The following is a 15025-nucleotide window of genomic DNA, read 5'->3' as shown; positions in this document are numbered from 1 at the left end:
TAAAAATATTAAAATAACATTTTCATGGTACATTAGCCATTTTGGTACATATATAATTTCTTTCTCTCCTTATGTTAATCTTGTAAAGTAGTTTAGATCCATTTTGTAGACAAAAGACAATTGAGACATAGAGAAATTAAATGACTTTACAACAGCAACATATATAACAGTTGACAAATCTCCACCTGTATATCTCCTATCTCCAGGCTAGTGATTTCCACTGTATGATCTTCACCGTTTCTTAATCATTTCTGCTGAAGGCAAAAAAACCCCCCACAAAAACAGAAAATAGATGTGAGATTGGGTAAAAACAATTTAAGGTTAGATCATCAAATGCATTTCTTAACAGTTATGGTCATTCATTCATTCATCCATTTATTTTAATTTTAATTTTTGTCCTGGTTGTCTTGCCAGGGGTGGGGGGGGTGGCAATTAGGGTTAAATGATTTGCCCAGGGTCACACAGCTAGTAATTGTCAAGTGTCTGAGGCTGGATTTGAACTTAGGTCCTCCTGAATTCAGAGCCAGTGCTTTGTCCACTGTGCCACCTAGCTACCCTCATCCTGGTTGTCTTTGAATACAATCCTGGCAGTGAACTCTATATCTGTCACTTGAGATTGAACCAATGTTCAGAAATACTCATTGCCATTGGCACTCGGGTAATATGTTATTTTGACCTAAGCAGCTCATGAAGATGTTACTTAAAAACATTGAGGATTTTCATTCTTAATAGAGGGAAGAGGGGCAGCTAGGTGGCGCAGTGGATAGAGCACTGGCTCTGGAGTCAGGAGTACCTGAGTTCAAATCCAACCTCAGACACTGAACACTTACTAGCTGTGTGACCCTGGGCAAGTCACTTAACCCCAATTGCCTCACTTAAAAAAAAAATAGAGGGAAGAGCCTCAAAGATGAAATTAGAGATCTTTACATTTTCCAGTGTGGTTGTTACGCACACACCAGAGAAACTATTTTGAGAGATTGTAGAATCTCCTTTTTTTGCAAGTCCTTAAAAACAAAATAGTTTCATAGTGGATAGGGTGCTATTATTTTATTAACATCAGTAGCATTATGTCTTAACATATCATTCACTCCTAGAAAGAGTCTTTGTCACTCCAGTACTCCAAAAGTTTGCCCCTGACCATTAAAAAAAATGTTATGCAAAACCATCTAATACAATGACTATAATTAACAAGAAGTATAAACTTCTGCTCATGTAATTTAGTATATTTCTTAACAGAAGGGAAAGAGGTATGTGTTAATCTTCCTCAAAAATCAAAACTGGTCATCGTATTGAGCCCAGATGGGCTTTTGTATGAAGTCAAGCAGGTAGACTAAGTAACTTATTAAGGTTCCCAGGTTTTCATGTTTTGGTGCCATGGTGGATCCATGCATTCTCTACACATGCAGATAACAATTCCCATTTGCTGCTTCTTATCCTGTACAATTCTTGTCTATCCCTTTCTTCAAGTCTCCCAAACAAGTCACCCCAATTTAAGTCTTGTTTTAAGTGAGTGTGCGTTTGCGTGTGTGTGCGTGCGTGCGTGTGTGTGTGTGTGTGTGTGTGTGTGTGTGTGTGTGTGTGTGTAAAATCATAGAAACCTGGTTTCTATGATTTTTCAGAAAGGTTGGCTTATGTCAAAGTGCTTTAGAGAGTGTGAGTGGTCTGGGAAGGCCTGTGTTCAAATTCCACCCTGGATACTGTTTCTTTGTATGTAAAAGTATGGATAAGAATAACACCTACCTCACAGCATTGTTATGAATATTAAGTGAAATAATCACGTAAAACATTTTGTATACCTGAGTGCCTCATAAATGTTAACTATTCTCATGATTATTACTATATACTACGTAGAGTTCATTGAAATCTAAAAATTCATTTTATTTTTTAAACTATAAATTGTCTTGAGGATTCCCGAAGTATATCTGAAACTATCAGGAAGTGATTTTACGTCATTAAGCCTGGTAGGAAAATGGGTATGGTTTGGTTATAAGACAAGATGAACCATGAAATTGGATGCTAGATTTGTTGGGCCAATATTTTATTCACAATTACTTAACTCCTTAAATCTCCTGGTAATGTTTTAGTGGGTGAGAGTTCTGTAAGTCTATTCAAATAAATTCTTATTTAAAATTGAGTAGACACATTCTAAACTTGGAAAATTTTTCTTCTACTATTTTTTAAAACTTAATCTAAAAACTATCTTTCTTGAAGAATGACTCCAGTAAGATGTAACTGCTAACCCAACAAAGATCAATGAAGTCAATTAATTCCTGGGGGTGGGGTATAGGGGTGGTATTTCAGACTCTAGAAACCTGGATTCCAGTTCTGCCCCTACTTAGTTGTGTATCTTGGCTAATTCACTTAACTTCTCTGGACCTCAGTTTTCTTATCTTTAATATGAAGTGATTGGATCAGATGATTTAACCTAAATAATATGAAATTTAAATAGGGATACATCAATCAAAAGTCATTTATTAAATGTCTACTATACACTGTGCTAGGCTCTGGGAATAGAGAGAAAAATGAGAGAGTCCTTGCCCTCAAGGATCATACATTCTACTGAAGTATACAACATACACGTAAATAAATATATCTAAGTTAAACTTTGGAAGGACACTAACCTGGGGCAGTGGGGGTGGGCGGTTGGGGGAGCGGAAACTCTTAATGTTTGTAGGGGCACTTTTTCTTGAAGGAAACAAAGGATTCTTGGAGACTGAGGGGCAGAGCAAGTGCCTTCCTTGCATAAACAACAGTTAGTAAAAAGCACAGAGACCAGACACTGGAGTATGTGAGGAACAAAAAGGCAGGTTTGGCTAGATTGCCATAAGGGGAGATGTATAATAAGGTTGGAAAGGTAGGATGGGGCCAAGTGATAAATGGCTTTAAAGGCCAAACCAGTGTCTTTCTATGTGATCACAGAGACAATAGGTAATGATTGCAATTTGAGTAGAAGAGTGACCTAGTAAAATGTGCACAATATGAAAATCATTTTGGTAGCTCCTTGAAGTATGGTTAGGAGAGGAGAGACAGTGCATACCAGTAGAAGGCTATTAGAGTAATGCAGGGGAAAGGTGATGAATGCCTGGTCTTCCGTGATATGCATGCGAGTACAGAGGGAAGTGGTGTAGAGACTCCTTGGGCAGTCTGGTGAAGCCCAGGGACCCCTTCTTTTGAGATGTTTTAAATACATAAAATAAAATATGTAGGATTATAAATAAGCTAATTATCTTGAAATATTTATTAAAATATATTTTTTAAATGTACAGGCGTCAGGTTAAGGACCCCTGTTATAGATGTAGAAATTACAAAATCTGGCAACTGTTTGATATATTGATGATGATCCAGCAAAAGGAGAATGAACTGAGTCATACATACAAGTAAGAGACACAAAAACAGAGAGAGAGAGAGAGAGAGAGAGAGGGAGAGAGAGAGCGCACGCGAGCGCGAGCGAGCAGGAGTGTCCTCTGACCACTGTTCAGCTTTGTCAAATAATAGAGAGGCCAAGACGAATGGGTACTGAAAAAATGTCCATTAGATTTGGCAATTAAGAGATCATTTTGTCGCATTAGAGAAAGAATTTTCAGTTGAATGAAGCCAGAATGCAAAGGTTTGAGAAGTGAAGGAAAGAAAAGGAATTGTAGATACTGTTGATAGTTTTTTTGTTTTTGGTTTTTTAAAGAAATTTTGCCATGAAAAGGAAAAAATATAGGATGGTTTGGCCTTTTGAACTTTTTTTTCCCGGGTTGAGAGAAATTTGGGCATTTTTGTAGGCTTCAGGAAAAAAAATTGTAGATAGATTGAAGACTTAAAGGGAGAAGGAATAACTTGAGGAGCCATCTACTGGAAAAGATAGAAAGAGAGGGGATAAAGAGTTACATGTAGAAGGGTGTTGTCCTTTGTTCAGAAAAGGATCATTTCTTTATCAGAGACCAGAGTAAAAGAGGAAGGAGTGAGGGATCCATTTAAGACTTTTGAGATTTTGAAAAGGGGAGAAAAGAGATCTCACAGCAAATACTCTCCATTTTCTTAATTAATTATTAGGTGAGCTAAATTCCCACACTGGGCCTTACCCAGGGAAGATCATTCAGTTGGCCTCCCTGGGTCTATTCCTTTTCAAAGATTGATGTCAACTACCAGGGCTAGTTCTTTATTGATTTCATAATCAGCTCTCTTCTCTGCTGCCAGTGTTTTTGCTCCTTTTATGCTACTTCCTGCCTTGAATCTTAAAAGGCTTTCTGTGTCTGTGTCCATCTGTAGAGTGTGGTTTTTTTCTCTTTCTTGAGTTGCTTGACTCTGAACTGCTTCTTGCTGGATATAGTGTCTCCATCTGTGTGTGTTGTTAGATGCCTTCACTAATAGAGAAAGAGAAAATTCCCTCTCTCCCGCTGACTGGCACAGGCCCAAGGGCGATAGTGCACAGAGTACTTCCTGCCTCAAATCTTCACTCTAATAAGAACAGGGAAATGTGCCTTCAGGACAGGACACAATGAGGGAGAGAGAAGTAAACGATCCATCCTGACAGCACCCAGAGTGGAGTTCTGGAACAGAGAGGAACTGCCTCTTTAGATACCATTTAAGAACCTACGAACTGTGAACGGCATAAATCACAATTCATGCTAAAGAACAGTCTAATTTGTAATCTTAACCAATAGGGCTGATACCTTATATGTGCTAAATTACTAGAAAACAACCATCTGAGGTATTTGTGATTGTATCTTTTGTGCATGATAAAGTAAATCAGGGTGGTAAGTCTGGTAATGGCTGAATATTAGAACAACCATGTTACCAATGGGCATGAGGCCATACTAGAGGCAGGGAGTATACTTTCCACCATTAGCTAGTTGATAATAGAAGGACGCCTGTCCTGATATTCTCGCTTACTGAGCCTTTCATCCAGCGAGGGTTTAACAGCTTCATAAACAAAGCGTACTCCATTGATTGACCCAGTCAGGGTGACTTCACACCCATGCTCTTTTCACCCAACTTGGTTCCCTCCCCATCACCCTCCTGCTTACTTGCCCTTTGAATTTTCCTTCTGCCCTCCAGGAATGTGAAATTAGTCACAGTCACTTGCCTCACTACCTTTGCTTTGCTGATGCTTGTCTCTGCCTTTAGCATCCTAAAAATAGAGACAGATTCTATTGCAGGAGATGCTCTATGTTAAGTCACATATTAGAGCCAAACACTTTCCCAACCTGAGGGTTTTCCCTGGAAATGAATTTGAGATGAAGCTGTTGATAGGTTATTCACAGGTGGGCCTTCTTGGCAGTCACGCAGTGCATTTTTTCTGAGAGCTCAGATTCCTTTTGGTATTACTGGGATTTGTGATTGTCATGTCAGGTCAAGGGGGAAAAAGTCCCATTTTTTACTCATCTGCCATTTTACCAGGGGGCTCTGGAGAATTTTAACTCCTTAGTTTCTGGTTGTTTTGTTCCTATTACTCTTTATTAACCAGTTACTTGGAAATATCTGTGATTGGTATGACAGAACATCCAAGCATTTGGGGTCTGAATCACACTCAGCTATTTGGTTGTAGATGATGTGAAGCATTTTATCTCTCATTTCTCATCTTACATCAGCACAGGGAACAAACAGTTCAGTAAATAACTTTTCCTTCATTTCCACTCTTCTTTAGGGCATATTCCTTCCACGTTAGTGCAGATGGTCAGATGCAGCCTGTACCTTTTCCTCCCGATGCCCTCATTGGACCCGGAATCCCTCGACATGCTCGTCAGATCAATACCCTTAATCATGGAGAAGTAGTGTGTGCAGTTACTATCAGCAACCCCACGAGACACGTGTACACAGGTGGGAAGGGATGTGTCAAAGTCTGGGACATCAGCCACCCAGGAAATAAGAGTCCAGTCTCTCAGCTGGACTGTCTGGTAAGCAGTCAGTGCTGAGTAAAACTCTAATGCCTTTCAAAATGATTGCATTTGCAAATTTTTTAAAAATTAATGTTAAAAATTGTCTTTCCATGTAACGGGTGTGGGGGGGGGAGAAATAAAATTTTAAAAAAAGAAAATAATTGAGTATAAGGAAGCAATTTGAGCTGAATAAATTATATGTGTGAGTGAAGCAACATGGTATTCATCAAAGGATAGGACAATGAGTTTGGGGTCATTATTGCTCCTTAAGTTTTACTTTTCCAAAACTGGAAAACTGAACATTGGCTTTGTTTCTACCTTATTTGGCAAAAAAAATCCTTTTACTTTGTTTATGGTCCATGCAGCCACATAGTTCCAACCAGTTATGTGTGCGTCTCTGCGTGTGTACGCACATGTAAATATATACTCAAAAGTCCAAACTCTTACATCCTTTCATTTTTAAGCTAGATTAGATAGAGGAAGGTTAAGCAAGTAGAAGTATTTCAAGTAACAGGATTGGGGGGGGTGTGGGGGGGTACCTGAATACACTAGCTGAATAGGAAACAGCAGCACCGTATTCTAGTCTTGCCATTTGACAATAACTTTTAACTCATGATTGAAACCCCATTAGTTTTTCTCTCATTGACATTTGGTTGAAACTTGCCCTGAAGTTATTTTGAGAACAGATATTTTTCCCCTTTCAACAAGCATAAATCTTGCCGGGCTAGACTTTCCTGCCCCTGTCTTAGCAATCTTTGATAAGGTCTTACCTCCTGTTGGTATAAGTGCTGCTTAATCAAAACCAATACAGCATATTAGGCGGGTAACAATTCTATGGAAATGAAAATTTCCAAATGTCTGTAAGCCCTGATACCTTTGTGGCCGAAAGAAATAAGCGGGTCCTTTCTAGGCACTGGCATGATAGAACATGATTTTCTGTTTTCACTGTTTTGGGTTTTACAGTTCATATGTATGTATGTGTGCACATGTACATGTTGGTGTGCATGAATAGCTTATGTGAGTTTGTGAGTTGTTGAATATGTAAAGCTTTTAATTGTTCTGGGTTTAGTCTAGATCTTGGCTTTTTGATGCTAATTAAGATTAAATATCTCTCAGTACTAAATTCTGTAGATCAAGTTTAAATACTTCCCTAATGTCATGTAATTTTCTGGCATTAATCCACTTTATCATTGTCATAAGTATAAATGGCTCATTAAAACCAGGAGGGAATACAATACTTTTATGGATCTCTGCTCTCATGTTAATGCTGTTTTCCTTTCCTCATGAGTAATCTCTTGATGGTTTCTGTCTCCACAGAACAGAGATAACTACATCCGTTCCTGCAGATTGCTCCCTGACGGCCGCACCCTGATTGTTGGAGGGGAGGCTAGTACATTATCCATTTGGGACCTGGCAGCTCCGACCCCACGCATCAAAGCTGAGCTGACATCCTCAGCTCCTGCCTGCTATGCCCTGGCCATCAGCCCCGATTCCAAGGTCTGCTTCTCCTGCTGCAGTGATGGAAACATCGCTGTGTGGGATCTGCACAACCAGACACTGGTCAGGTAGGTCAGCAGGATCTGATTACTAATGCGGGAAGAACTCACTTAGCCACCATGGGCCACAGTTCTTTCTTAATGCTTTGTATAGACAAATGGACAAATAATGGATATGGTAACAGCAGTTTAATACCAATGCCCTACATACATGGTGCTTGAGTTTATAAAACTCTTTCCTCGTAATAACCCAGTGAGAATGAGGAGTTGTAAGTATTTTTATCCATGTTTTACAGATTTAGAAACTGTGACTCGGGTTGAAGGACTTACCCAAGGTCACTTGGCTAAAAAATGCTAAGGCAGGGCCTTGATCCCAGATCTCCAAATCAAATGTGCTTTCCTCTCTTTCCCATGCTGCCCATAACCCTACAACTAGAAGTGGTCTGGAATGTCATCATTAGCAGGCCAGAAGAAAAGAAGAATCTAATTCCATCTATTCTTGTTGCTTTATAAAATCAGGCATTTTGGTTCTCCATTTTATTCATTCAGAATACAGGATGTAAAGTGAAGTCACATCAATGCCGATACTTTAATATGTTTCCTATAGCTTGTAATCTCTTTGTATATCCTTTAAACATAGAATAGTGGTTAGTGCACTGGACTAGGATTCAAGTTGTGCTTCAATTAAGTTTTCATGAGGCACAATCCTTTATTGACACCATGACCATTATCACCATATATTTAATGAGAGCCCACAGGATAGGTGGCACTATGCTAGGTGTTTTGATGTATCACTAATTTTGATTGATTTTGTTCCTATTGGAGCCAGCAGTGGGGGTAAAGGAAAGTCACTCATCTATAATTATAATTTTAAAATAAATGAAAATTAAGAGGTAGAGGAGATCTTGGAGATCATTTAATCTAGTCTCCTAATTTTTCTAGATGAGGAAATGGGGGCCCAAACATATTGAGCAACATGACCAAGTTTGCATGGCAATAGAATCAAAATCTAATTTTGATTGATTTTTATCCTATTGGAGCCAGCAGTGGGGATGAAGGAAAGTCACTCATCTATAATTATAATTTTAAAACAAATGAATAATAGGTTCATAAATTTAGAGGTATAGGAGATTTTAGAGATCATTTAATCTCGTCTCCTAATTTTTCCCTAATTTCCAATACAGTCTTTGCCCCATGGTGCCATGCTGTGAAAAGGTCCATGCATAGGTCCAGCAGCTAGATAAAGAGTAGAGGGTCAAAGTGATGGCAAAATGAAGGATGGGGGACAAACTCAGATGGAACCTATTTGGAACCAGTTTATATGTAATATTATTAATTATAGCAAAATAACTACAAGTGCATGACAATTACCTTTCTTTTCCCCTTGGTGCATTGCATTCAGTATAGTTGTTCAGCTGAACTGCCACTGTTGGCTTTGTCCCACTGGTCTTCTCTGTAGTCTTTGCCTTTTGGAAGGAAGGTGAAAGAGAATAATGGGGGTAGCCTCTAGTGTGCTTTGTGCCGCCTGTTAAGAGGCGATAGCCTGTGTTCACTTTCAATGAGCATGGCCTTTCTGGGTAGATCAACTCTGAATTTCTCTGCCTAACACTTACACTACTAACTTTTGTAGCCTTTTGGAGTTACACAATTAGGCAACAGAGAGCACAGTATCTCTTCTTGGCAGATTGTCCATTTCTGGAGGGGAAAATTAGCCTTGCATCCCCTCACGCATACTCATTTGTGCCAAGTTATAGGGAGAGAATAGGGTTTATTGTGTTTTAATATTTGTACAGATCATCTGAGTGTAGATGTAAGTTTTCTTTTGTTTTTCATTCCATTTAAAGATAATTTTCTCTTTGTTAGTTGATCTCAGAAGCCACCTAGGTCTTGGAAAATAACCAAGTGAAATAGGAAATTCTGCACCCATTCTTTGCCATTTATTGAAGTTTGGAGCAAACTTCATCATGTTTTTAATATATGTAATTATTATAAAGTAATAACATTTAACTGTCTAAGGCAACAGAGCTAGTTTCTGACAGAGCTTATGCAGAAATAAAACACTACACTGAGTCCATCTAAAGCTGCCTCATTGTTAAAGACTCTTTCCTCCTCTCCTCTCCTCTCCTCTCCTCTCCCCCCACTTTTTGACATTTTCAGGCAATTCCAGGGCCACACAGATGGAGCCAGCTGTATTGACATTTCGAATGATGGCACCAAGCTCTGGACGGGAGGTTTGGACAATACGGTCAGGTCCTGGGACCTGAGAGAAGGGCGGCAGTTACAGCAACATGACTTCACATCGCAGGTGCTATCTCAAGGCCTTTGACATTTTATTAGTTCTGATTTTTCTTTAAATTGGGTGAAATTGGAAAAGGCAGAAATTAAGGCGAGTTCTGGAGTTATCATTCACTGTGCATCTGTTAATTTGGGGTTCTGAATTAACTAGGTATTAATAGGGACTCAAATTTTTTTAAACTAAGTTTACTCATTCAAGTCTTACTAAAGGTTGTTTAGCATTAGACAGCTTTTATTAGGTTTTTTTTAGCTTTTGTTAGTTTTGAAGAGCATTACTATATAGTGGGTTTTTTTAATCAATTAAAGCTAACTATACTGATAGAATACATTGTGAAGATTATGTTCACAGTACATATTCATTTGAGGATTTTTTTTCTCTTGTTTAATTAGTCTTGATTTTTCTCATAATTGGAGTACTGTACCTAGATGAGATTGGGTTATCTTTTTAGGTTAAAATTAAAGTATTCAAGGCCAGTCACATGATTTTTTGATTCTATGTACTATTTTAATATTAGATCTTCTCTCTGGGATATTGTCCCACTGGAGAATGGCTTGCAGTGGGGATGGAGAACAGTAATGTAGAGGTGCTACACGTCACCAAGCCAGACAAATACCAGTTACACCTTCACGAGAGCTGTGTGTTGTCACTTAAGTTTGCTCACTGTGGTAAGCAGTCCTCTGTGCATCATTTCTTTTCTGGCCAGGTTGGGGTTGCAGGGGTGGGGCATCTCTGAGTTTACTTCTTTTAAGCCTAACCTTTACATGTATGAAATGGGTTCTCTTGTTTGAATTTGAATGTGACTATATTCACATCTCTCTGCTTTTAACTTTGTGAGTTTTTCTCTGTTTGAGATGAAAGGAATTTTTATTCAGTAAATTGTAAATTAGATGACTTCTCTTCAAATAATTCTTACTGCTCTGTGAGTGAAGTTTTCTGTTCATTTTTGGTTAACTTGAATTCTGATTCAGAGGCATTAACTCTGATCTTTTAAATGACCTGATTGTAGGAAAATGGTTTGTAAGCACTGGAAAGGATAATCTGCTCAATGCGTGGAGAACCCCTTATGGCGCCAGTATATTCCAGGTATTTCATGATGCTTAACCCCTACATTTTTTTAAACACATTTGGGATGGAATTGTATGAAGATAGCTGATTTGTTTCTTATTAATCATTGAATTTATTAACTTTTTTTTTTTTGTGTGTGTGTGTGTGTGTGTGTTGGGGGGGCAGTGAGGGTTAAGTGACTTGCCCAAGGTCACACAGCTAGTAAGAGTCAAGTGTCTGAGGTCGTATTTGAACTCAGGTCCTCCTGAATCCAGGGCCGGTGCTCTATCCACTGCACCACCTAGCTGCCCCTTATTAACTTTTAAGGTTATCTTTAAAGGTCATCTAGTCCCAACTACTATTTGAAGTTAGAGTGATATTGTTCCATTTAAAGTATTAGTAATTGGTTTGAAAAATTATAGTGGTACAATGATGTTTCATGCTGTGCATATTATCATAGATACCTAATAAATATTTACTGTTTAATTGCTGAAATATCTATTATCCTATTTGACTGTGACCCTGGGCAAGTCACTTAACCTCATTATTCTAGGCAACTGTTTAAAACTGTAAATTGCAGAGAAAGTACTAATCCTCAGTAATACAGGGAATTTCTTCACCGAGGAGTTACCAGTATCTATGAAATCACAAGTCTACTCCCTATCTCAGTCTTCTTGACATTCCCTATTTCCTGTGAATCACCTGTAGTAAAGTCAGTTTGGCATAATTCACAAAAAACTAGACTTGACAGAGATATGTATGAATCTCTGCTATAACACCAGCCACATAATCATGGACAAGTGAGTTAGGCCCTCTGAGCCCTAGTTCCCTTGTCTCTAAAATGGGGATAATATTATTTTATTTTTATTATATCATTTTGTTGTTGAAGAATTACCATCATCATTATTGTTAATTAATCTAGAGATAGGCACTAGACTAGAAGTCACCTCTATCGATCTAGGTACCTCCTTTCTCTGCAGTTTATCATCTTAGACCATTGCTTAGGGCAGGGCTTTATAGATTTTTTTCCACTTGTGACCCCTTTTTGCCTGGGAAATGTTTATGTGACCCTAGGTGTATAGGTATATACATAAAATATATATATATAACTTTTTACTGTTGCCAAATTTTTCACAACCCCCATATTCAGTTACGTGACCTCATATGTGGTCTTGACCCACAATTTAAGAAACTAGCACCTAGTAAACAAGGCTAAGCAACTTCCCTAGGGTCACACAGCCAAGTATGGGCCAGAGGCAAGACTTAAACCTAGTGCATCCTGGCTCTGAGACTGGCCCTTTATCTACTGTGCAAGAAACATTACATTTCTTCATTATGTTTTATGATTAGCTTTTAAAATGGGAGGTGATACTTTCATTTTTACTTATTTTAAAGGTTTATAACTTTAATGTTTTTTGAGTATTTATATTTCTTTTTATATGTTTCTTTCCTAGTCCAAAGAATCCTCATCGGTGCTTAGTTGTGACATCTCTGTGGATGATAAGTATATTGTCACTGGCTCTGGGGATAAGAAGGCAACAGTCTATGAAGTTATTTATTGAGGACAAATCTTAATGCAAGCCGGACTTCTCCTTGTAGCACTTTGCTGTATAATCCTTTTTTTTTTCCTTCCCAAGCCAAGGATTTAAAATGTTCCTCGCAGTTGTGGAGTTGATTCCCTCCCCTCCCCTCACTTCCTCCTTGCTATTGAATTGTGAATGCTCATTAAGAACCTGTGATACCAAATCTTGAAATATCTACTTGGAAGAACTCGGAATAAGCATACTTAACAGTGAACTGAATCTTTAATTATGTATTATATCTGTAATATATTTATTTTGTTTAAAGAAGGCTTTCTAACAATGAACTGACTAAATAAAGCTGTCTGCTCCCGCCTTGGTAATAAAGGTGCGTTGTACTTTGATATCCCCTTTTTTGTTTTGGCAGGGGAGGGCAAAAAACCTTTAAAATGACCAGTTAGAAATTGTTGTAATCATAGACTGGTAGCTATACGAAGACATTGAATGTTTAATATCAACAAGAAGCAATATGCTTCTTTTTCTTTTAAAAAAAACAAAAACAAATTTTGGAAATCCAACTAAATAAAGAGAAATTTCTAACTAATGCCATATGCATTTTGGTTAATTAGGAAAGTTTGGCTTCTAGCTCAGTAAAATATGTTCAAAGAATGCCACCCTTTTAGATACCTGAAGGCTTAGGAACCACTTCAGAACTGGTTGCTATTTTTAGAACTTTCTTTTTATTAGTTTCATTGACCAGGCAATGGTCACTATATAACTTTTTTTTTTAATTTTTTTTTTTGTATTATAGAAAGATGAACAGTAAATTGGCCTCAAAGAGACAACTTAATCCCTCCTGGATATTTTTGCCACATTTCTTTGAAAAGGGGAGATGTGCATCTTTGGGCAATTTTGTGGTTACAAGAGATTATGGAAAACATTTCGCATGTTGTTTGGGAACTGCACAGGTGCACAGCTGTAGGAAAGGAATTCCTACCACTGTGTAAGCCAAGCTTTTGACAAAGAGGACAAGAGAGGAGGGAGGATTTGAAAAAGCCCTCCTCCCGAAGAACAGGAAGAATGGGCTCTCACTTGAGATGAGGACTTGCTCTATTGGCCATCGGTTCTTTCCATGTCTCAGTTGGATGTCCCTGGAATAGACACAAGGCTGTGTTGTGCCATCATACCAGAGACATTGTGTTACCTTTTTATGTTGTTGTTGTTGTTGCTGTTAAACCATGATCTGTGACTCCTTTTTTATTATTATTATTATTAATTATTATTATTATTTGTTTGAATGCTTTATAAATCTTTTAAGTCTGTGGATCTGCTGATGTACAGTGCCTTTGCTGCTATGGATCAAAATCAAAAGAACCGTGTAGATAAACTTTATCGTATAGGTAGAAAATTACTTAATTTCATACTAGAAATGGGTTGATGCTGCAAATTGAAATGGACTATTCATTGAAGTTCCAAATGTGGTAGCAGAAAAAAAATGGTGTCTTAAGTGCATTGTGTTTGATGTCATTGACAGTTTCGTAATACTCTACAGTGTAGAAAGATTTTGATACTAAACTGTGCATTGTACATAGTTCTAATGCATTGTATTGACCACCAGTACTTCTATAATGGTAGAATATTGTTTGTGCATTCAGACTTTTAAGCATTAAACATAAATAACTTCTAGGATGCTTATTTTTCTAAATTCCTTTATTGGGTCGGCGGGTGAGGGAAGGTACTTGTTTTAACATTTTTTACTCTTGGAATTTGCACAGCTGGTATCTAAAGTCAAGCCTTCTGTTGGGCATTAAGTGATTGGCTACAATCAAGCAAAAGTAGTGCAAATTTTTAATTTCTTAATCATCATTAGTGAGAAGAGCTATTTTCAACCACCCTCACCAATAAACTTTTATTGAGTGTCTTTAGATTAATTAAAAGCTTCACTACCAAAATACCTAATGGCGTTTTAGCTCTACAACCTTGGGCAAGTCTTGAAATATCTGAGTCACTGTTTCTTCGTCTGGAAAATAGGAATAATAGCACCTTTTCAAAAGGAACTCATGGACAAAGAGCCAGCCTCACAGTCGGGAAGACATGGTTTCAGATTCTAGGCATCTCCCTTAAGCTCTGAGATTCCCTCACCCAATTAAGTGCAGAGAAAGTTCTGAACTGCGTTAGAAGGTTTTTCCTCATTAAGAGATCCTTATGGGGTCAGCTAGGTGGCGTAGTCGATAAAGCACCAGCCTTGGATTCAGGAGTACCTGAGTTCAAATCTGGTCTCAGACACTTGACACTTACTAGCTGTGTGACCCTGGGCAAGTCACTTAACCCCATTGCCCCGCTCAAAAAAAAAAAAAAAGTTCCTTATAACTGAAATCACAGGTCCCTTCAAAAAAATAAAACCCAAAAGGAAACCTCCATTTACCCACTGCACAAGGTTGTGAGGCTCTGTGTAAAACATTGAAAATATTAAATGCCATATAAATGTCAGTTTTAAACATTATCATCCTAAATTATCATCATCGCTCTCAGAAACAGGGTAATGTGCTGCATTTTCCTGTCAACAGGTTTCTAATCTTTTGAGAAATAATGCCATAATTGTAAGGCTGCCTTCTTTAGAAACACCAAGTTTTGTTCACTCTCCATCAGGCTCCAGCATAGGAAATGTCAGTCAGCAAACATGGGTTAAATGCTTACACCGTGCCAGATACTGAGCTAGGTGCTGTGTATATATAGATAAAAATAGAACCATCCCTGTCCCCAAGCTTAAATTCTTTGGGGGTGGGGAGAATGTACACATAG

The 15025-nt window shown here is 38.1% G+C and overlaps 1 protein-coding gene across 5 annotated transcripts in view; it reads left to right on the top strand.

The window, feature by feature from the left end:
- TLE4 (TLE family member 4, transcriptional corepressor) overlaps positions 1-13905 on the top strand; it is a 162813-nt gene extending 148908 nt beyond the window's left edge. For 4 of the 5 annotated variants that reach the window (XM_043976252.1, XM_043976251.1, XM_043976253.1 and 1 more), the window contains 6 exons: positions 5636-5885; positions 7185-7432; positions 9521-9668; positions 10174-10324; positions 10666-10742; positions 12158-13905. In XM_043976252.1, coding sequence (XP_043832187.1) covers positions 5636-5885; positions 7185-7432; positions 9521-9668; positions 10174-10324; positions 10666-10742; positions 12158-12265 — 982 coding nt within the window. In that variant the 3' untranslated portion in view covers positions 12266-13905. The remainder of the gene's footprint in view (positions 1-5635; positions 5886-7184; positions 7433-9520; positions 9669-10173; positions 10325-10665; positions 10743-12157) is intronic. The other variant, XR_006354093.1, reaches the window with a different exon arrangement.
- Positions 13906-15025: the final 1120 nt, after the last annotated feature.

The sequence above is a fragment of the Dromiciops gliroides genome, chromosome 1, assembly GCF_019393635.1.
Source record: "Dromiciops gliroides isolate mDroGli1 chromosome 1, mDroGli1.pri, whole genome shotgun sequence".
Classification (NCBI taxonomy): domain Eukaryota; kingdom Metazoa; phylum Chordata; class Mammalia; order Microbiotheria; family Microbiotheriidae; genus Dromiciops; species Dromiciops gliroides.
This window is presented reverse-complemented; position numbering and strand designations above follow the sequence as displayed.